The sequence below is a fragment of the Eublepharis macularius genome, chromosome 1 (assembly GCF_028583425.1).
Source record: "Eublepharis macularius isolate TG4126 chromosome 1, MPM_Emac_v1.0, whole genome shotgun sequence".
Lineage (NCBI taxonomy): Eukaryota > Metazoa > Chordata > Lepidosauria > Squamata > Eublepharidae > Eublepharis > Eublepharis macularius.
Window position 1 is genome coordinate 17,435,284 of NC_072790.1, and position 24,063 is coordinate 17,459,346.

The following is a 24,063-nucleotide window of genomic DNA, read 5'->3' on the forward strand; positions in this document are numbered from 1 at the left end:
TCCAATCACCTTTAGAATTAGTTAATGCAACCAATCTGGACTACGATACATACCAAGTGTCCATATTAATGAACGTTGTTTACGTATTATACATAGAACTTGGGTATACAGCACCCCAACAGGTGCTCACTTGTTAGTTAGGTGCGTTTTCTCAGAGCTTGAACCGCTATGCCATTTCAAAGTGTCCGTGCTCTTTGGCCATAGGTTGGGCCTGATTCCGTGACACCTGTATTTCGGTGACTTGAAATGTTGGGGAAACTGTGCCATCCTGGACTCCTCACGCTTCTGGACAGGTCGCATTTTATCACTGCACCCACACCTGCATTAAGGACGTTCAGGGAACTTCAGGCTGAGCCAGGATAATCAACCTCCGCTATTCAGCAATTTATGTGTATGATTTCTGATTCTGTATGAAATTGAGTGTGTGCTAGTGAATATTCCCCAGTTGAGTTGCGTCGTCATTGTGGTGTGTCTGTTAGCTTGCCCATTTGCAGCAATCCCATTGTCAGTAATAAAACACTATCATTCATATTTGAGTGTTGGTTTTTGCAGTTCCCCAAAAGTTTGATAGGTAAGTCCTACCTCCCCTTTCACTCCATAGCATGAGTTAGGTCAACCTGTGGGACCTTGGTATATATAGGAAAAGATCCCAACGTAAGTTAACCCTAGCCAGTGCGTGCTTTGGACATGCTCAGAAGGACGCTTCTGGGGCCACAGACACGTGTAGCCATTTGGGTAACAAACCAGTATACCACATGGGCCTCTTTAAGGCACCAACCTCCCTGCAAATCATCACCTCTGTTCTTTTGACACCAACTTCTAGAAGTATTTTCACATGTGCCTGAAGATCAGACACTGGCCTTTCTTAACTGGATCGCCACCTGTCTCTTCCTGGACTGTTGCTGTGGTATCTGCTTCTCACTGTGGTTGACTTCTGCACTCAAGGAATCAAGACAGAAAAAAGTTCCGCTAGCAACAGTGACATCTACTGGCTTAAAACGGATAACACATTGGAGCCAGGTGGCCAGGTGGCTGGTCTAGCACCAAGCTGCTTCTAAAATTTCGGCCAGCCTGATGAGTTCCTTCAGGTGCTTCTAGGACTGTTACAGCCATTAACGCGACATGCTTGAGGTGTGCATGTATAGCAGTGCAAGACTGTACTTCAAGATTTAGACCCCAGAACAAGATATATCAAAGATGAGAAAAAGCAAGAGGATCTTCGGGTTGGAGAAAAGAGAAGAGCAGAGCAGTTGTAGGCAAAAAGGACTAACGGGGTGGGAGAAGCAGCAGGGGCAGTTTCCCGGAGCATATTCACCAGCCGTTTCCCGCTAAAGCATCAGCAAAAGCATCTGGCGCTCGCAGATACACAGCCGGGCAAAGAAAACAGAAGGGAAAAGCTCTGAACCTCCCTGGTTGATGGGTTTGGGACTGGGGCGGGGGGGGGGGGGGGGGAGAAGAGCACTGGACGGTTCTACACAGTTTTGGTATTGCCGAGTCTATCAGGAAAGTTACAGGGATTGTTTGCAGCAAGTGTCCTTCTAGAATCTACCACCATGACGTTAGCGGTGCTACAATTTTAAGAAAAGTCTGCAGGTTTAATGTGGCTCATTACCCACAATATCCTCCACCCTAAACCCCCTTGAATTAAACCCCTGTGCACTATTTATGTAGAAGACTTTTCCTACCATCCCCACTTTTAAGGTTAACCTTTTTTTGCATTCTCTACTGCTAGAAACTGCCCTTTTCTTATGTATAAAAAAAGTTTACATGCTTTATTACCTTCCACATAGCTAAATGTGTTTCAGCGCATAGCATGTCTTGCCCATTTCATCCCCATTACATTTAATTGCCCTCAAAAGCATTTTGATTCAAAGTCTTTGTATATGTTTGTAGTTTATATGTTTTCCTTCCAGCATGCTAAACTGTTTTCCTCTTGTTTAGATCACAAAGCAATATTAGAGGAAGGTTCACCTCTGAGAGTAGTTCCAAAGCAGAATTTGCCCCCCCCCAGACGATTAGTATCTAGAATTGTTTACAGCCAATAGCTAATTAGCAGGCCAGTTGGATTTTTTTTTTTAAAAAATCATTAAAATTATTTTTAAGCAATCCTAGAAAATCAACTATTTGCTACATTTCCCCCCCTGTGCTCCAAGGCCAGGATCCATCGGAGGATTTCCATGAATGGAAAGGGGAATGATTATCACCAGTTCCCCTCTCCTGCTACCGACCTCTAACACACCCCCATATTATTCTTGAGGCTCCAAGGAACAGCATTTGTGGGACATTTTGGACTCTATTCAGAGGCAAGGCAGTCACACCCCATGGATTGCAATCCATTCTGTTCACACAAATCCTCCAAGGCTACTGTTCTTAGCCCCAGTCCAGCATTTTTGGTCTAAGAATTGCTCACCTAGATCCAGAAGGCTGCCAGCTCGGCTAAGTCTTCCTTGCAAGTTACTTAACAGAGAAAATCCTATGGAAATTAAAAACCATTCAAAACTTAGCTAAGATGATGGGGCGGGGGAATCAAATATCTTCTCACAATGCCAGTTTCCTCTTGAGTTATATAACCTATATGACGAAGGGGGTTTCAATATCCGAGATGGCTTTGCCTCAAGACAGGTGGTGACGTCCCACAGGCAACTGTCTGGGAAGCCACTCTACACATGTGCTCACATCTGTACTATGCTTTACAGTGCTATGCACTGTGGAAAGGCACCTACATTTTGTGGGACTGTAGGTGCTTTAGCAGCTGCGCAGATAGAGGCAAGCGCAGTGTATGTTCATCACCTTCTGGATCAAACTTAAGTTAGCAGCATGGAAGTATTTACAATCTAACTTAGCATTCCATTAATATGAGTACACCTCCTTGTGCTTGCCTGACTCCCAAAGAGGAGCAAGACTCGAGTATTGTTGCCAACATCTCTGTCTTTTATCAGCCCATCTTTTAGATTTAGAAAGTCGGAGAGGAGACCCACTGGCAGCCATAGCAAAGCAGTGCAAGTGATGCACTTGTTCAAAACATTTGTTGCACAGTTTAGAACAACTGCAAGCATTTGATACAAACATCTGCTCCCAGACCAAGGTGGACTTGAAATCAAATTACAGTTTTCAAGAGAGTAGAAGGTTTGCCTACCATTGTTTGAGAGAACAGGCAACGTGGCTCGTTTTGCATTTAGCCAGTTTGGTGTAGCGGTTAAGAGTGCAGGACTCTAATCTGGAGAGCCGGGTTTGATTCCCCACTCCTCCTCTTGAAGCCAGCTGGGTGACCTTGGGTCAGTCACAGCTCTCTCAGAGCTCTCTCAGCCCCACCCACCCCACAGGGTGTTTTGTTGTGGGGATTATAACGGCATACTTTGTAAACCGCTCTGCGTGGGCATTCAGTTGTCCTGAAGGGCGGTATATGAATTGAACGTTGTTGTTGTTAGTGCTGTTCATTGCAGAGAATTGCAATATATTAACTTGACTACTAAAGGTGGTGGAATAGCATGGTAAAGAGGGCAAATTAAGCAGAAGCGTGTGACCGAAATGGTCCACTAAGAAAGGTCAACACAGTATGCAAATCATGGAAGTGCAGTGCACCATCTAGTATGAAGCTGAAATGTCTTCCTTAGTTGGGGCTTTCTTTCCCCAGTACCACTGCCTAAGCACAATGAAACCTGGGGAGAAATTATAAGCCTAACCGCAAAAGGAAGCTGTTCTCTGCACGCACTCCTGTTCACATGGGATGACTGTCCTGCACTGCTGTACTCTTCCCGCCCCAGCACGCCTCCAACTGGCTACTGCCTACCTGCATACAGGGACATATAAAGAAGGAACACATGAGAATTTGGTAGGAGCAGCCCAGTGAAGAACAGCTCCCTCCTCTCTTCATCAGGACTGGCTGGATATTGGTCGGGGATGCTTTAGGCTCATCCTGCATTGGGCAGGGGGTTGGACTAGAAGGTCTGTGTGGCCCCTTCCAACTCTGTGATTCTGTGACTGCCTGGTGGGCATCACTATGATATACAACAATCACTACAATTTTTTCAATAGCACACTTGTCTTTAATGAAACAGTATTGCAAATACTCCTTTTCTCTCTCCCTCCCTCCAGTCAAGATAAGACTGGTAAATATTCAAAATTTACCTTACTACAAGGTCTACATTCCAAGATTGTTTTTTAACTGCTACAAATATAGGTCATTCTTCATAACCTATTGACAGTTCCATATATAAATATCTGGGTGATTTTAAATAACATTTAACGGTTATAAAAAAAAACCGATTTGCAATTACTTGGCACTGCATTTGTGTTTGAAATTTAATACAATTCTACTTTTTTTTTGTAATATTGTACCAGTAATTAGAATATTCACAGACTTTTCTTGAACATATTACTTTTTCAATAGATTATATGCAGGGAATCCAGTCCCAGATGACATAATAATGTTTCCCACTTTTTAAAAAAAAAAATACACACACACCATTAAGCCCAATGGTAATGAAAAAGAAGATACTGTAGTACCAAAACAAGAAGAGAAAAAATGGTAAAAGAAACAATCATGTACGTCCTGTAGGGGAAGAGCTATCTAGTGCCAAGACAAAGCTAGAAACGTGTTTGACAGAAAAATACAAGAGGTTTCGGGTCATTATTTTTGCCACCGGAATTGCTACTCTTTTAGGGAAACTTTTAACACAAGTCTGTTGTTTCCCTCTGCTTTCCTGTCCAGTTCAGGCAATAACAGTCCTATTCTGTATTACTTATTTCAGAAGCCCTATGTTTGTCCCATACCTCTGAGGGCACTGTCCTCCGGTGCAAAGCTCCTTCTGCCAACGCAAGAAGCTCAGAGCCCCCTTGCGTCTGGGGACAGCCCCTTGCACCAGAGGAAAGAGCCTCTGCATGTGGAATCAATCCATGGGATCCAATCATCTCTCTCTTCAGAGTACTCTGGGAGAGTATTAAAGATTGGTTGGCAGCCTGACCTGCTAGCAGTCATTAACCAAGGTATGACATAAAGTCATCCACCCCACCCTGCCCACATGGAACTGTATGGGATGATGGCAGCTAAGTGAGAGTAAAGAGCTGTGCCCAGAACTTCTTCCCCACCCGAAAGTGAGCTACACACAGAAGCCGTTGAATGGTACCATAACAGCACAAGCACAAGCCAACTGCGATTAACCCAACTGCTGCTGGAAAAGAACAATGCAACAGACAAGCCGAGCTTGAGTGGTCCAACTAAGTCATCATCATTCAATACCCCAAAAAAGTAACAAAACCGAAACCTGGCCTTTAGGTCAAAGGGGCACAGACGGGCCTCGCCCGTTCATGGAAGGCGGAGGAGTTTAAAGACTGAAAGAAGGAATGCAAGCTCCGGAGCCAGGATGGGAGGGCGCTCCCCAAGTTTATCGAACGGTCACGCCGAGCTTCTCCAGCACTCGCACCCCCTTTTCTTGGTATTCCTGCCTGGTCATCCAGAAGTTGTCTTTGTCCTTCATGATGTCTGCAAGGACGGCACCCCCGAGGAACACCATGTGCTTCCGACGAGGTGGATCTTCTATTCGAATTTTAAATTTCTTAAAGAGAGAAGTACAGCTAACGTCACTGGAGTCCAAGCTTGCAAAAACTAGTCACAGGCCTGAAACGCAGACTGCGTGGGGGAGGAGGGTGGCGGCTGGCAACGGCAGCACTAGAGGACGTCATCTTAAAGAGGATTTTTGAAAAAGGGTTCATCTCCCAAACTCCTTTAATGGGATGTTCGTAATTTATGGGCTTAATCACTGTCCCTACCCTCTTGCTCCCTCTAGTGACAGTCTTGCATATCTGAGTTTTAAAGAAATAAGAGGAGTTAGCCGTGTTAGGCTGTAGTTGCAAAATAGTAGAGTCTCCAGTAGCACCTTTAAGACTAATTTATTTGTAGCATAAGCTTTCGAGAACCACAGCTCTCTTCATCAGAGGCATCTCACGATGCCTCTGATGAAGACATCTGTGCTTCTCAAAAGCTGACGGTGCATCTAACAAAGAGAGCTGTGGTTCTCGAAAGCTTATGCTTCAATAAAGTTGGTTAGTCTTTTTTTTTTAAATAGTCTTTAATTGGTTTTTGAATACAGATCACAGGTAAGGGGAGGGGTGGATTGAAGGAACAGGGAGAAGGGAAAAGAGGGAAAAAAGGGGGGCGAGTGTCTTCATGATGATCTGCTCACAACAGCATCTAGTATATCATTCAATATTCTTAATAAGTACATTATAATGGTTATAATAGAGCATATAGTTCCTTTTGTATTTTGTAACATAAAAAGGTTCATCCTTGTTGTTCATATTTGTTATCATTCCAGCAATAGGGTAGTCTCTACTGTCCAGCAATCTCCTCCATCTCTCATGGTCTTTATTACCTTCATCTGGGACAAACTTCAGTAACAAACACATCCATCTTAAAAAATATAGGTGTCTATATAACAATATAAACTAACATATATATGGTCTAATATTATCTAGCCACTATATGAAACCTGGAGCCTTGAACAACTGCTCCTTCTGTTACCAACTTTTTAATTCCAAATGTTCTGCACCCTTTTCCTAATTTACTTTTTGGGATTACTTAATCTTATGTTCTTTCGTTTTTTTCATTTCTTTACCTTAATATACATACATTTTTCTTTTTATCATTTTAACCAAAGCATATCACACAAGTTATTATATTCTTACATTGTTTCAACCTATATCAATGTTACCACTTTTCTATATCAAAAGGATAAAATCCTTTCACTTAATTTTCAAAATCTTTATAGATCCCCAAAGTTGGTTGGCCTTAAAGGTGCTACCAGACTCTTTACTATTAAAGAAATAATAAGCTCAAGGATGAGTACTTACTGAAAGTTTTTCCACATCACCTTTCAGGACCCGTTCTAGGTAAAGTTGTTTGAGTTCACGTTCCAGTCGTGAAGGCAGCCCAGGGTACATAGTAGAACCCCCAGACAACACGATGTGCTTATAGAACTCCGACCTAAAACAACACACACCGGTTTTGGAATGTACGGCATGTAAATGCAGAACGCCTGCGGATGTCATTCCATTTCCATGAACAGTAACAGAAGTGATTGCTGAGTAAACTGCCCTTCAAAAAAGGCTAAATTGGTTAATGATCCCCCTTTCCCTTTCAATATTCATTCCTACAACCATTTACAAACCAGACTCAACATCCAGTGTAGCTCCTAAATTCTGTTGATTTATGATGGGGCCCACACTGAACCTTTCTCCATCAGCTCCTCCCTTTCCCCCTTAAACTCAGATTTACACTTGAAGGCCTCATGGTGAAATCCACACCAAGCCTTGCCACTACCCCCCCCTCTAAAATCTGCCCCATAAAAATTCTCCAACCTGGCTCTCCGTCATATATTTACCTGACCAAATGGGTTGTAACCCACAAGAGCTTGTACTGGAATCAATGTGGTTAGCCTTCTAAGTGCCACAGGACTGCTGTTTTATTCTTCGCTCTGAAGCCTCAATAAAACTCCAGCCATGCCCCCTTCCCATCCCGCCTCTGACAGGCAGAGAATGGAAGCCCACCTGGTGTCAATGTCTGCAGCTTGGATGGTGTTGAACAGCAGCTCCGCAACGCCGACTCCCTCCACGTTGATCAAGTGAGGCTGGAACAGAGCTTCTGGGGCCTCAAACCGCTCACCCCCCACTTTGATAATTCTACCATCCGGGAGCTGATCAACGAAAGGCATCCCGAAAGTTATTAAATCTCTAGTGAACGCCAACTGCATCCCGAAAGCACCTGGTTGCTACCGGGAACCACCACCCCTAGCAATCCAAGTGTGTGTGTGTGTGTGTGTGTGTGTGTGTGTGTGTGTGTGTGTGTGTGTGTGTGGGTGGGTGGGTGGGTGGGTGGGTGGGTGGGGGGAATTCCCAAACTGCCCCAATGGGTCACATCATGCACTAAGCTTGGCTTGCAATAGGGGGTGCTGGGTGCTCTGACAGGGCAAGCTCCAGATTCGGCATTTTGAAAGAGAAGGGCTGCCTGCCCTAAGGCCTCACTGAAGATCTGTGCCAAGAGAAGGAATACGTTTATCCCTGGCAACCGACGAGGCTTAACAAAGCTGCAGTCTGCTCTCTGTCATCAATATGCTACGGGGGGTGGGGGGGTGGGACAGTCCTCAAAAGTGGACAAAGAGCTCCACCGTCTGGATCCAGCCCATTTGCTTTCTACTTGCTTTAAGTTAAGAAGCAAATTGCAAGGCGGTGGGGGGGGGGCACACACCTTGCCAAGGACACGAGTCTGGCAAATATTACAGCAGCGTCACTTTCCACTATCTTCAATCAACCAATTTCACTGAGTTCTATGAAATTAAAGGGCCACATTCACAGCCGTTGGGACCATGACAGCCATATGCCAAAAGGAACAAGTTCTGCTCAAACCATCATATTTCGAGTAGCTCCAGAAAACATTCGGACAGGCAGCAGCTAGGCACACTCACTGTGTAAGACTCCACCAGCACCGTCGTTTCCAAGGCCAGTTTCTGCTCCTGTTCAATATTGTAGCCCACGTAGCAGAGTTTTTCTTTAATCATACGCACAGTCTCAAAATCAGCAGAATGGTTGAAGGCGTAACCTCGTAGCAAAAGCAGCTGGGGACAAAAGCAAGCAGAGTTAGTGGCAGATTGGGAAACAACTGTGCGCCCCTTCTATACATAACCTTTTAAAAGGGAAACGGCCTCCTAAGTCAAATCAAATCAAATTTATTATACGGTCAAAGATCAGCATAGAGGGAATACTACGAAATTACAAAGTCATTTAATCCCAACACCAAAGAAAACCATTTATGTGCTAAAGACAGCCGAGCTTTTAATTTCTGAAATTAAGTCTTCTGGCGCTACTGGAAGTTCTATCACGCATTTGTCCAAGGGCTGATCCTCACTTTACATGTTATAATCTGGATTATCTGAAGGCAGAATGCACACGAGCTGCTCGTCGCGTATAGCAGGAGTGTGCCGGTTTTCCTTTTTTAAAAAACGAAGGTTACTGAAATTGCCTCTTCTTCTTCTTTTATTTTTTAAATTTTAGTTTTATTAACAGATAACTAATAAACAATAACCATTACAAATATAACATATCACTCTTTAAACAATACAAAGTTAACACAGTATCTTCTTCATGAATCAGGAGGAGTTCTGGTATTGTTCACATTTGATCTACTACTTTAATATAGAGCGAAGTATCCACTGTACACTGTAAAACTTTCGATGTAGGTTGTAAGTTGTTCTTTTCAATACAGTCCAAAAACGGAAGCCATTTTTCGATAAAACCATCATTTTTTGTAAATTGCTCTGCATTTTGTAAGTCGTTGCTTATTTTTTCAAAAATAAAATGATTCCAAACTTCGGAGAACCAAGTCTCAAGTGTTGGTGGTCTGTCTGATTTCCAAACTGTCGCAATGGTGCTTTTGGCTGCTATAAAGAGTGAGGCGATCAGCTCCTTTCCAACTTTAGGAATAAGTATATTCCCCCACAGGTCCAAAAAGATTATTTTTGGATCAAAGGAAAGATCATAGTTAGTGATGTCTTTTATTGCACCCATGACTTCCTTCCAAAACAGTGAGCAAAGGTTCCCTTCCTCACCACATTTTTTCCAGCATTTTGGAGATGCTTTAGCCGTAATTAATGATTTTTTTTGGGTGTCAAGTACCATCCATGAATGATTTTAAACGTTTGCAGTTTAGTTACAATGACATTTGATATAAATATTCCAGTTGACCGTATTTTTATCCAATTATCCTGTGATTGGTCCATTTCACATTCTTTGTACCAACTTGTTTGACAGCTTAATTGTTTTTTATTAAATGTGTTCAGCAGGATGTTATATATTTTAGCTATCATCCCTTCCTTTTGATGAGCAGGGGAGTTTAGTATTTGTTCAAATTCCGTTAGTGGTTCCTTCATAATTGACTTCAGGTTTATCTGGTTCTGAAATTGTCTCTTCTTGAAGACAGTCACGGTATGGAGCACAAGACGTTAACTTGCCAAAGATTCTGTCGCCCACCTCTGAGGGAGGAGGCAGGACTTCAAGGAAAACCAAAATCATCTCTTGCTCCCTTGCACTGTCTGGCAGTACAATTTCAGAGTTCACTTCCTCAGATATAGCGGCCAATTAAAAACGCTGGTTATTGTCTTGAAAAGTCCTAAAGGGGCCTGGGAATCTCTTTTTGCCTAAGAGCCTCCATGGTCCGTAAGGTCTTCTTTCCGGGGAGCCCTTTGCCAAACATCCCTTGTATCTGAGCGGTGTCGTTTTGCCTGCTGCTGCAGAACTGCATTCCTGTGGGGGCAACCAGCATTCCTCTGCTAACTTTTAGCCATAATGTTTAGCTGTTTATCAGCTTAACATTATTCCTCTGTTGCCATGGTGGTACATCTGTGCTCCTGTCTGATATTTCATACTACTGTTTCAGTGTTAAGTCTATTATTTCCTTGAGCATCCAAATGCAAACATAAAGAAAAGCAGTTTAAAACAAATATTTGGAAACAGGCATCCCATGTTTCCCCAGGTGTTATTTAAATATTATCCCTTAAAATACTTGTTCTAATGGCATATTGCTGGCAAGCACCAATTGAAGGGTAGCACCTAGAGATGGGCATAAACTGGGAAATGGCGGTTTGTTGTGGTTCGTTGCATTTCACGAACTGTCGTGAACTTGCCTGGTTCGTGAACCGGCTTGTTTGGTTTGTGCGTACATCACTTCCAGGGCTGCAGAAGGTCTGCAGAAAGCCCATCCCTCCCATTGCCTAGGTAACAGATTGATCAGCATCAGGCTGTCTGAAGTGACGAACCGAAAAACGAACCAAACGGACTGCTCTAAAAATCATAGCGATTCATCACGGTTTGTCAGAAATGAACTCCGACAAACCGCTGGTTTGTGGACCAAAAACTGGCCTGGTTTGTGACGAACTTTGGTTCATATTTTGGTTCATGCTCATCTCTAGTAGCAGCAGATTCTGAGGAAAAAGAATCCACAGAGGCTGCTTGAAATTCAGAAAGTGTTGGAAGAAAATGAGTTCAGGTTCTGCTTTTGGGTATCCTGCTATGCTCCTTTCTTCCACAATGGACTGTAATCTTCTGAAGAATAACCCATCTCATTGGTGGGGTTTCTGTTTTGTTTTTATGCAGGCTTTTGAGCACATAAAAGCAAAAGGTAGTTGGACAACGGGGGCCTTCTACTTAGATTTAATTACCTTGATGAGGTATCTGGTAATATCTCTACCAGCAATGTCTAGTCTTCTGGTGAGATGAGGAAGAGAGAAACCTTCATAGACTGGACAGATATGAGTCACACCGTCTCCGGAGTCCACAACAACTCCTGTCAATAACCCTAAATAAGAAGAAAAAAATCACCTGATAAAAGGAATGTCATTACTGGAATAACATTGAAAGGTGTAGATTAGGATGTTTTGGGGGTTTTTAACTTAACCTAGCTTGACTTTTCTCCCTGGTAAGATCTCATTGCATTTTTTTTACACAGAGTAACCCATTTCAAAATAAATATACACATTTCCTTAATGTATAGAAAATGGCTTACGTTGTCATTATCCTCACAACATCCCCGTGCAGTAAATTAAGCTGAGAATGGCTGGCCCAAGGTCACCTGGCAAACCCAAGTCCTAGTCCAACACCAGAACCACTCCACCACATTGGTTAAAAATGTTCACAGGTCCCATACAAAAAACATACCAAGGTACAGAACCAATATAGGCACCTTTAGGAATCAAGTTTTTGAAGGGCAGTCGAAAACAGGCTGCCGTCCCCAGCGCCTTTGGGTTATAACCAACAAAGCCCAGACCCTACATGAATTGCTTTAGCCCATTATCCCTCTTGCAATCAGTTTCAGACCAAACAGATGGAAAGCTGCAGTTCTGCTTCTGACATCTGGGCCATTTTCACACTGCTCACTGGCCATGGAACATTGTGCTGAGCTTCCAGAACGACAGCGTCCCCCTGGCGCAATTTCTGCACCAGGAAGACGCTGCTGTTCCGGGAGCTCGGCGCGATGTTCCGTGGCCGGTAAACGGCCCAGGGTCACAGACCCTGGAAATATCTGGATCACTGCTGATGGCTGGAGCAGAGTCTGGGGTCCTCCTTTATAAAACCCATCCTCAAGGACAGTTAGTGCATCTTCCCACTCCTCCTCAAGGAGAAAGAGCAAGTGACCAGGACACCTCAAGGCTCCAAAGCCACAGTCTGGAAAGAATCTTTACAGTTCCAGTAGGAACCCATTAAGAGAGATCATTTGGCAGATCCCTACATAAGCATCATAAATGTGTCAGCTGAATCCTAGCGCCCCCTTTTACAGCCTTCCTTTCTTTTATGGGCCCTCTGCTGCTGATGATGATTTGTTTGTGTTTCGATCTTTTTCTCAAGTCAACAAAAAATCATTTCAGCTGCCACAGGGGGAAAAAAAGAAATGAAACAGACTCCGATCATTTCCCATCTAGCACTTAAATCTGGAGCCCAGCACAGAGCTGTTTAGAAATTATGCTCCATTAACGTTTTTAAATGTAACAGATGTTATATCAACCCCCCACCTCCTCCCATATGAACCAACCAAGCACTCCAGAAGGGCTACCAGCCTCTAGGTGGGGCCCAGAGACCTCCTGGAATTACAACTGCTCTCCAAGAGAAAGGACCTTCTCGATAGTGGTGCTAAAACTTTGGAACTCCCTCCCTACAGAGATTTGTCTGTCTGCCTATATCATTATCTTCCACCAGCAAGTGAATACTTTTTTGCTTTGTTTGGCGTTCCTCCAGTAACTCTTTATTAACTCTCTACCCTGGTTGTGTTGTTGTGTGTTTATGGCCGTTTCCACACGTCTTACCTGCCTGCGGAACATCGCACAAAAGACCCAGAAGACACTGTCTTCTGGCGCAAAATTGTGCCAGGAAGACTCTGTTATCCGGGAGTTTTGCGCGAAACTCCCGGATAACAGCGTCTTCCTGGAGAGATTTCGTGCGAGAAGATGGTGTCTTCCGGGTCTTTCACGCAATGTTCCACAGGCAGGTAAGACGTGTGGAAATGGCCTATACGTTTTTATTGAATTGTTTAAATATTTTACATATACTCTACTTTAAATGTTGTTTTACTGTTGAAATGTTCTGATTTTCATTGCCCTGGCGAACATATTTGCATAACGTTCCGAACAAATACATAAAATAACTAGCACTTTATTCCTGTTCTTCAAAATGCAAGCATGGTTGTAATGCTAAGTTGGATGCTTCCAGAACATTTATCAGACACAGACTGACATCATGATCCCATCGGTCTAATGCCCTGGCTATGCTACAAAGGTGAAGCCGACCTTCTGTTCTCAGGAAATAAAGCAGCCAACTGAGCAGACTCTGGAGCCTCTGGAATCAATACATGAAGAAACATGCTTCCATAAGACTCTAAGCCACAGGAAGCAGCTTCAGCCTCAAAAAGCTAAAGGGAAAAAATAAGGAGCCTGACCCACGTTTGTGATAAAATATGGCTGCAGTTGAATACATAATTTCTGTACCAGTTATGTACACACACCATTATTTAGTAGTAGAAACACGACACTTTGGAAAATGACAGCCTGACTAGCAATGTTTATCACCTATTTCTTAAACAAAAGCAATTAAGAGAGGTACCACCAAGTGCCAGGGGAAAACTGGCCAAATAGCATTTGCAATAAGTCTCTTTAAGGTGCATGCAATTAAAAGCAGGGTTTTACTTACCTTGAGCGTATAGAGTGAGCACTGCTTGAATGGCTACATAGACCCCAGAAAACTGGTATGTTTCAAACATTACCTGGAAAATAAAAAGATGCCTGTTTTTCTTTTAAAATCCATCCGTATCTCCAAGGAGGTCTGGGCAGCGGATTTGGTTCTCTCCCTCCTCCATTTTATCTCAACATCTTAATGGGATAGGCTAGGCTAAGAGTGTGTGGCTGGCCCAAGATCACCCAGAGTGGAGATCTGAACCCAGTTTGACACACAAGCCCCCACTCCACACTGGCTTTCAAAAGCTTTCTTTCTAACCCAAAAGGGGGAGAAAAACCCTCTTGCTGCCGGAAGTTCATTGCAACACATTTCACAGCTGTGAAACCTGACCCGTGGTGGCCGTTTAACATTATCTTGTTGAAAACTTCCCAAGTAAAATTCTGTATCGTCTAACAAGTCTTGATGATTAGATAGCATTTAAGTCCCAAGAGCGCTCCTGCAACTTTGAAGAATATAACAAACGAGCTTTGGCTAAAATGCACGCGCAAAGCTGTGGTGCCTTTTCTTAGACCAAGGGCTGCATCCTGATGATCATTTCCACTAACAAAAGGCATTTCTGCTAGAAGAACAGACTTCCTTGCCTCGGCTTCCATACTGATCTCCTAGAAATGCTGCTCCTGGAGGCCAAGAGACCCTCAGCGGCACCATCAGGAGAAAACGGAGGTTGGCAGTCAGAGAGGTAATTGGGTGGGAGACCTTTAATGAAGACCAGGGCTGCAGAGGAAGGCAATGGCAAACCATCTTTGTTAGTCTCTTGCCACGGAAACCCCACCAGGAGTTGCCATTGGTCAGCTATGTCTTGACAGCGCTCTCCACCAGTCAGAGATGGAAATCAGTAAGAGTCAACCCCCCTCCCCACCCCTTGCTAGCAGAAATTATTGTTGGGATCCAACCCAGCTAATGCAGGATTTCGTAAGAGGGCTTTGAGTTTTAGAGGGTACAAACAGTTGAGACTGCTATCTCATGAGGCAAGTAAGTGGCACTCTTTCATTACTGGCAATGAGACGGAGGAGGCCTTTGTGTGCAAGAGATTGCAAACAAGGACCTCGCACAGACCATGTTCTCAGAACTGCCTGCAACTATGCAAAAAAAGAAAAAGAAAAAAAGAAAAGGCTGTATGAATTCTCTTCAGAGCAAGTGAATGCCTCTCTAAGAAGAGCCAAACATTTAAATGTTGACGTTTGACTTTGGACTGATATATTTGTTCAAGGTGTGTTCCTGAAAAGTGGCAAACTGGTCTTATCGTTAAGCTAACGTTTTCTTTTTGCCAAGGTCTGCCAACAGACTCTTTACCCTGCTTACCAAAATGAAAAAAAGAGGACAAGATTTAGAGATAAAAGAAGCATCAATCTTACAATCCCCAAAACAGCAGAGAGACACAAAATCCACAGCAGCAAAATACATTCCCAAAGGGCCTTCGGATTCTTGGAGCATGAGCAGAAAGGTCTACACTGTATGACTCAACACAGAAACTTTCAGCAGTATAAGCAGCAACAGCCCTTTTCAAAACACAACCTGCAATGCACAGGACGCAAGTCCGAACGTCACAGACATCAAGATCCAAGGCACAGTAAGTGAAATTGCACAATCACACAATAAAACACTACTCCTTGCTACCACTGAAATGAAAATGCAGACTCCGTGCATGAGACCAAGTCTTCAATACCTACAAGATACTGCTGAGATACGGTCAAAAGGTTTTCAGAGTTGATACTATAACTTCCTGGGCTGGTTTTATTACAGCAGACTCTGCACACAAATCCAAAGTCCCACCGCTTTCAACCAAAGAGACTTCAGCAGGTGCTTAACTGCTGCAGTCAAGGGCACTTCAGTAGAGCGGGACCATACTCCTCCCACAATTTAATTTCATACAGAGGAGCTGGATGGAGGCCTCTCTGCCACCTATTCTTCCTGCGCTGCCCTCCCAGGCACGCCAGTCCAATAAAGCAAGGGCAATAATAAAGAAATATCAGAAATATCAGTTCATCCATTCAATAAGGAGCCTGTCTACAAAGTTTAGTAGCTCTGAAACATTTCCAGTTAATTACTAACTGCTGGCTTCGGGAAGATCATTCCTTAATTTTTTAAAAAAATTACAGAAATCAAGTACTGATTTCACTCCAATTCCCAATGGCAGCATTTTAGAAATAATGCCGCTCTGCTTAAGACAATGACTCATTAAACTTCTAGTACAACAGAATTCTGGAAGTCTCTGTAAAATATCCTGATGCAAATTCAAATTGCTCAGTGCTGCAAACAAAAGAGCTACTGTGGTGCAGAGAAAGGGGGGGAAATGATAGCTTTGAAAATATGACCCAGGAGAACAATGTTCTAACCATTTAAAACAAATGGATTCCTGCATTTGTGGTGCAGTCCTATGCCAAATTACTTCTATGCCGAGTTACTCCAGTTTAGACCGTTTCCTCCAGTTTAGACTAGAGTCACTTGGCATAGGATTACATTGTTAGATACCTAACATCCACACCCACCCCCACCCACCCCCTAGATGAAATTCCCTCTATTTGCTCTGTTAAAACTGTGAGCTTGATCCTGATTTGGACCCTGAGGGAGGCTCCTCTCCCCAGCCCCATACAGTTTTCAAGGGTCCAAACCCCTGGTGCTTGGGCTTTTGAAAACGGTGCCAGGGGTGAGAGACACCCTGCCTCTCCCCACGCCACAGTCCCAACCAAGATCTGGCCTCCACAGCTTTTGTAAACATCCCTAAAATGGTGGAGGCATCCTCACAGGGGACTTGGGGACGCCATCATGTCTCGTCTGTCTCTGAGACGGCAGGCATTACGACTCGTTTCTCCCGTTGAGCTCAGTATCTACTAAAATGAATGTCCTTGGGTCAATATTGACAGTTATGCCTGACCTGACCTTCAGATGCAATTGAGAAGACAGCTAAGGCCGGTAGAAATTAGGTACCACTACAAGCACCGTCAAGGGAAGTAGAAATAAGGCCTCCCCCCTCCTCGATCATTTCATTTTACATACTGAAAATGGAGCAGTCTGGTTCACAATCCACAGTCTTGTTCACTGTCAGAGCCCACCACTAGGTGGGGAGCAAAGAATACTCAAGACACAATTTAACCATGATAGCAGCTTCTGTATACTAAAAAAGTAACACATAGTGTGTTAACTGTAGCTGCCCCTTCCTCCTTGAGAAAGCCAACTCAAGTAATAACTCCTGAAGCCTTGCTTTTTAGAAACCAGTTAGTTCTGGCATGAAAAAAAAAACACTCCTAGTCTTTACTGTGGCTAGACTTAGCTCGGATGCAAAAGAACGCACGCTGGATTGATTTTGGCATGCAGAATTTTACTACCTTCAGTATAAAGTGGAATCTGTTCTAGAGCAGACAAATCTTACTCAAGATACTCGTTTTAAAGATGCAGTCACGTCCAAAGCCTGTCAACATGGGGAAGATTGGATCTCTTACTGCTTGTGAATTATGAGACCAAGATGGCCACAGGTATGCACAAGTCTAGACCTTGATCAAACCCCCCAGCCCTGATGCAGACCCTCTAGCCCAACCCTGCTACCTCCAAGCTTCCCTTTCTTGGGAGAAGGGAATTCTTTTGCTAAGCAAGAGGAATACCTCTAAGTGCCAATTCATCTTTTGACTTGGACATATCTGGCAGTTTTGACCAAGAGCTTTCACTCTGTGGAAACAGTACCCCATCATTTGATGATGACACCTGCAGTCCCCACAAAGCTCTGTTCAAATGTATCTGCAGGACCCGATTAGCATTCAATGGGATTGAACCAACCAGCTTCTCCGCTACAGAAAAAGGGAGGAAGGAATGCTCTAAACCTCCAAAAGGGCTATGGTGGAGATCGAGGGACCTGCAAGGACAAGCATCATGTAGCCTGTAGCAAGGAGAGGAAGTAAATGAGATGGAGTGAAAATGCTGGCTGAATGTCTTCTACTTGTTCTTAACAGGAACGATCCTGAAGGGCATTATTTAATCATGATTTAATCTTGTCCCAGGGATTTCTACTCTGTCCCCAAATGGATGTCTTAAACCATAAATTAATCTAGATCGACATGGTGCAGGTCAAGTTTGCAAAGGCTGGGCAAGCATTTAACAAACAGACTCTCTCTCTCTCTCTCTCTCTCTCTCACACACACACACACACACAGGTAAAGGAAACATTACAAGGCACGTGTGCTAGTATGGCCTCCTCCATCAGCAGGTACTAGGGAATATGGACTCCAAGTCCCATTTTTAGCCAGGTCATGACAATCCTGTACCTTCATTTCTTGAAAGACGTATTCACCATGTTGGGCTTCGATTATTACCTGGAAGTAAGTCATGCTAACTGCAATAGGCTAGAAGGGCATCTTCTGTCAGATGCACGACACCTTTGGATCCAGCCCAACCTAGTTTTCTTTGAAGTGCCTATCTTGATGCAATCCCTAACCAAAGACTACAGGAATCATTCCTCGCCTTTAAATCAGCCAATTTCACCCACTATGAGGTGATACAATGCAAAGTTATTAACCCTTTTAGTTGCATCATACATCTAGCTGATTCAACACAGACCAACATGCTCGATGCTAGCACTTCCTGTTCCAACAGGTGTACTGTCATTTTATTGCAGTTTCAACAGCTTTGGAACACAACCATTTCCTGGATACTGGATAAATATCAACATTGAGAGAAACCTAACCTGTGCTATGGGCCTTCCTTGCACACAGCACTACTCTGCTCCAGTTAGGAAACCCCAATTTCCTGCCAGACTTCCAGCTTGATTTCTCTCCAAAGAACCCACCTCCACAATCTTTTCCCTGTTCTTTGTTGGGTTCATGGGAGGTTCTGTCAGCAATATTTTACAGTTTTGCGTGTCGATGTTCAGTTTTTCTGGTCCAAAGGTGTAGTCCCAAAGATGCTTCATATCATCCCAGTTTCGGACGATGCCGTTTTCCATTGGGTAGTTCACTTCCAACATTGACCGCAACTCACTTGCTTCATCACCTACCATGAGATCCTACAGGGTACAAACAGGAATTGGTAAGTTAACAAGTTTTCCTGATCTTTTTTGTTCAATCAATTCAAGGGGGGGGGGAAGCCTCATACAAAAAGAATGGCTATTTTACATTTAGGCTTGTGATACAGTCTTTGGAGGACAGGAGATGGAGAAGGGAACAAGCTAATGTACTCAATTGAAAAGGCCAAGAAATTTAGTAGTGCAAGCCTCAATTCCACAATCTATTATGTCTATATAAATCTCACAAATTTCAATTTACTTCCAAGCATGCAACTTTTTGCCTATATGCCTCACTAAGCATCAAGAAGGGAGATTTATGCCATTGTTAAAGGAATGTCAGTTCACCGATACATGCAAGCTACAACTGCATCTCTAGGACACTAACAGTGCAATCCTAGGAAGAGTTACTCCAGTCTAAGCCCATTGAAATCAGTGGCCTTAGACCGGTGTAACACTGCTTAGGATTGCACTGTAAAGATCTTAGCTTTACATGAAATGCTTCTCGACATCTTGGCATTATTTTATTTACATTTATACGAAAAGGCCACGCGAGATGGAATTGCATGTAAGTAGGCAGGCTTAGCAGAATAAACTTTCCATGCATCTCATCCATGTTTCTGAGCACAGCACCAAATGGGAGTAACAAGTTGCCGCACAAGCATAGAGAACAAGTAGCAAAAGCAAATAAGGGACTGCAGGTTCTACGTTGAGTGAAAAAAGAGGCAGAAGCTTTATATTAATGCTGTCTCCCAACAATACTAATTTTTACATAGATATGCCTGTAATCGATTTAGAAGTTGCACCATACACTGTTGTGATGTGCCCCGAAAACCAGCGCTATAACTCTTTATGGCCATTCTTTTTGCAATACAGGCAGAAAACAGGCAACCTTTATTCTGCATCCCACCAATATTCTACCTTAGCATGAAATGCAAATGAAGAAAGTTAAATTAGCCCTTGTATGTTAACTAGAGTTAATGTGGCCTGTAAAAGGAAATGCCAAAAGGAATGCTTCTTATTTCTCACATACAAACAAACAGAGTGGAAGCAACTGATCTTCAGCACCTGAACACATTTATAATATTGAAGCCATTTGGGGAAGCCTAAAGGTTGTTTTTTTTAAATCATAGGGAGCTTCAGTGCAGAGAGAAGAGGCACCAAAATGAAGATGTTCAAAATGAGAAGAAATGTGTATTAGTGTCATACCTCTTTAAGACTTTCATTGTTTAAAAAATACTTGTCTTTTCAGTCATGTTGCCCAAGGCAGTTCACAATACAACTTCATGTCGGTTTTAGTTAAATAATCTACTGAAGGTAATTCAGAAAGCAATTGCAGAAGCAAACCTTTAGAAAGATTCAAATTGGTTAAGTATATGCCACATAGATTTCATCCCACTTTAGCACATTGGTGTTTTTACCGCCTACAACTGCCAATTTTTAAAACAGGCAACAAACCAAAATTTATCCTGCCTACAGAGCTCTTAAGAGTATGCTTCAGAACTTGCATTCCGACAGAGGTCTTCAAAAACAACTAAAAAGCTATGTGCAATGTCATGTTCTCACCAAGTTACAACACAGAACACATGAAGTGTGGGATCACACACACAACTCAAGTCACCACTACCCCTGGCCCACCAATCCCTCCCAACTATTCCTTGATATGGGATTGTGTGGTCAAAATGTGTGAACTTCACTACACAGGGAAAAGATTTCAGCACCTGTACTTTTGGAACCGCTGCCATCAAAGAAGTCTTAGCAATGCATCCATGTACAGTTTGCCACCAGCTCACGCTCCCCATGTGATTCTATACCCAGAAACTTCCAGAGGAACCATGTGAAAAAACGAAGACGGACAGTCTGCCTATGTGAACCAGCTACAGTCATTGTTAACAGTCCTATCCGGTTGTCTAATGAATATAAGGTAAATGGCATGTCAGCATTTTCTCCATAGCTCACCTTTGTCATGTTCAAGTTTCTAGCATGGATTCTAACCTCAGTACTGACCTTTAGTCGAACAGCCTGTGCCTACAGCGAACTGCACTTATTGGCAGTATGTCATATTTGGAAGAATTCAACAGCTACCAAATCAAAGCAATGAAGAAAGATTAAAAGATGTATTTGTAACTCAAGATGACATGGCAAAAATAAAAAGCACCAAAAAATAAAATAAAAGGATGGCTACATGGTCCCAATCAAGCAAAAGTTTAGATGACAGTACAGGGGGGCGCCTCACTTACCATCTTTTTGTTATTCTACTTCAACAGGTCAAGAAAGATGAAGAAAAGGCAGAAGCGAGAGAATCAGAAGTAGTCTAAATGGAATCTTTAATCAAATTATTTAAGTACACACAACAGAAATAAAGCAGAAAACCAGATGCGGGGACAGGTGGAAATGATCCAAAGATAGTACAGTTCAGTGCAAGCAACAGCCAAGACTAATGCTCTGGCAAAATAAACCCATGGAAGCAGCTCCTGGAAGAACCAATTCCCATACACGCAGTCGGCCAGAACGCATTTTCACTGATAATGTACTATGGGGAGGCTGGCACGCTTACTAAGCAGGAACCTTTCCATAGCAACCTCTTATTTATTATAACAAGCACGTGCCACCCACCAACCCATAGGAAATGAGTATCAAAATCATGCCTCAGTAAAGATGTGAAGGCCTGAGATACCATGGAAAGAGTTGGGGAGAAAACTCCCCCCCTCAGGCCTCCCTCCATTTCTCTGTCAGGGAAATATGGAAATTTGGGGGGATACTGAAAAAAGGACTCCTATGAAATGCTTTCTCCTTTAGAATGAAACGCTTTTAAACACCAGGTGGGAACTCTGTAGACACACACAACTCTTGAATCTAAGATGCATTTCTTCCCCTAGAAATATACCTGATCTTCATGCAGGGCCTTCATTGCTTCTGAACCGCTGCAGGCCTTCTGTTGTCCTTCTGACCCGACTCTTCCCTCTTGGTAGAACTTTCTACCTCTCCCCCAAACCACTGTGACACACATACCCACAGACTGCGTAAGAAGTAGCTTATTGCCTTGCCTTGCCCGAGGGAAAAGATCAGAAGGAGATGGGGCAGAAAACGCACCCAAGTTTCAGAGGAAAACTCTGCAAGTCTCTCTGAGAACTGGGCTCTTTCTAACCAGTAGCCAAAGAAGGAAGAGAAGCACATCTAGCTGGAACTACACCTAACTCTGCCGATATTATTATTATTGGCCATTTCTGTGACCCTTTTTCTGACCAAATAATATTGCAGTGATCAAGTTTTCTGTTTAACTCCTATTTTTTGCTACTTTTCAGATAAATATTAAGATATCTATCCTAAGGTAGCATCAGCTTGTAGTTTTCCATCAAATACTGAGTATGTTTGCAATTTTCCTTCTAGAAAGCTAAGGCATTTATAACTTTTGAATGCTATAAATATGTTAACTATTGCAATTTTATATGTGAAGTTATAAATGAGACATTTTATGTTATTAAACCAATAAAATAAGTGTTTAGGTTCAACAGGACAGTAAGCATTTCTTCTATTGCAATTTCCCTGCCCACAGAAAAAAAATTCAGAAATTTTCCATAACTAATAAAAATAATAAAAATAAAAGTATATTCAGTAATCTTAATATTTATTCCTGTTCATAAAATGAAGAGGCAGCAGCAGAAAGAAGCAAACTGATGGTGAGCAAACCTAATTCTTTAAAACTGTCCGTCTACCTTAATCTTCTTATCTACCAGCCACACTTTTATCCCACTCTTCTGCCAATCAGCTTAGGGCACTGTAAATCCCTCTCCCCAATTTGATTCTCGAAACAGCCCCGTGAGCCAGATGAAGCTAAGAGAATCATGAGCCCAAGGTCACCTGGTGAACATCACGGCCGCGCGGACATTTGAACACAGGCCTGACTTCAACCATGACTATCACACCACCTTGGCTTTCTTAACACACTGCTACTTTAAATCAAAGAGGAAAATCAACATAGTTGTTTTCAGCGACTTGCACTTCTGTTGGTAATAAATCTCTCTTCAGTTGCTATTAGTCACCTCATTTAAGAGCAGCAACCCAAATGAATTTTGTTAGTCTTACAGGTGCTCCTGGACTCTTGCTCTTTTCTACTGCTACGGACAGATTAACATGGCTATCCATCTTGATCTAGCCCAAATAAAGTCTCCTATCACTGAGGAAGCTATTAGCATAAAAATAACATTTGATTTCTTGATATACTTCAATGAAAGATCAAGGAAAGCAGATATTCCCCCATCCTGTTGGGGGCGGGGGGAGCCATACACTATCGCAGTCTACTCTGCCCCCTCACCCCTGATCAAAGCCAAAGTTCTGCTACTACATTTTCAGAAGTTTGCTTTCTTGGGTGGGGAGATTTACATACAACAGGAAGTGGGTCTGTAATTGCTATTATTAGGCAGTGCTTCAGAGGCACTATTAACTCTTTACAATCAGCAGGTGCCCCAGCAGCATAAACCAGTTTTACTAAACAGCTCACTAGGAACAGAACCACTCGTTCAGAAGTGCCGAGAGCACATCCGGGATAATTTCAGTAGCTTGGAGGTGGGAAAGAACCTGTAGAGGTTTGTTACTTCAGTGTTTTAGCATACTGTTAAAAACCTGCATTCAAGTGTGTGATAATTATAGCGGTATCACAGAGCGAGGACGGGAGCCTGGGTCACCCAGATCTTAGGCCAGCACTCTAGCAACTATATCACACTGGCTCTCTTCGCAAACACAGATGCCACTAAATTGTCCTTTAACTATGAGGGATAAAAAAATAAGGGCCAAGCTATTGAGCACAAAGATGCGTTCCCGGCATCCTCTAATGGGCTCTTAATTCAACATGCTTCTCTCAGCTACTATTCCAGTATGCGCTAATGCTACTTCAGCACATTTTTACATACTCCTGTTACTGGACTCAGCCCCTAGCTTCCAGTAAACATTGCATTTTGGAAACCCACCGTAATCTAGGACATGCAGCATCAGGAGAGGCATTCTGGACACCGGCTTCAAACCTTTTTCTTCCTCTGTTTATAGGGCAATTTGAGAGGAAGAGGAACATTTACTGATCCTGGCTTATTTCTTTTCCATCTCACAAAGAAAAAATCCTAATGACAGCACAATACTAACGTTCAGGAACTGAAAGAGTTATATTATCTTGCTGTAATAACTACGGACACCCTGTGAAATACATCAGTGTTATCCAATTCTTTCCGATCGTGCGCTGAAGGACTTGCTTAAGGTCTAGTTATTGGAGAGGTGAGATTTGAGCAAGGGAACTCTTCTCTCATAGTCAC

The 24,063-nt window shown here is 42.9% G+C and overlaps 1 protein-coding gene across 1 annotated transcript in view; it reads right to left on the minus strand.

The window, feature by feature from the left end:
• Positions 1–4,448: 4,448 nt before the first annotated feature.
• Positions 4,449–24,063, minus strand: part of ACTR2 (actin related protein 2) — a 30,967-nt gene continuing 11,352 nt past the window's right edge. Inside the window, exons 3-9 of the mRNA XM_054987355.1 lie at positions 18,548–18,763; positions 13,726–13,798; positions 11,208–11,344; positions 8,460–8,609; positions 7,546–7,691; positions 6,850–6,982; positions 4,449–5,555 (exon numbers count right to left, since the gene is read on the minus strand). Of these exons, the coding sequence (XP_054843330.1) occupies positions 5,385–5,555; positions 6,850–6,982; positions 7,546–7,691; positions 8,460–8,609; positions 11,208–11,344; positions 13,726–13,798; positions 18,548–18,763 (1,026 nt within the window). The 3' untranslated portion in view covers positions 4,449–5,384. The remainder of the gene's footprint in view (positions 5,556–6,849; positions 6,983–7,545; positions 7,692–8,459; positions 8,610–11,207; positions 11,345–13,725; positions 13,799–18,547; positions 18,764–24,063) is intronic.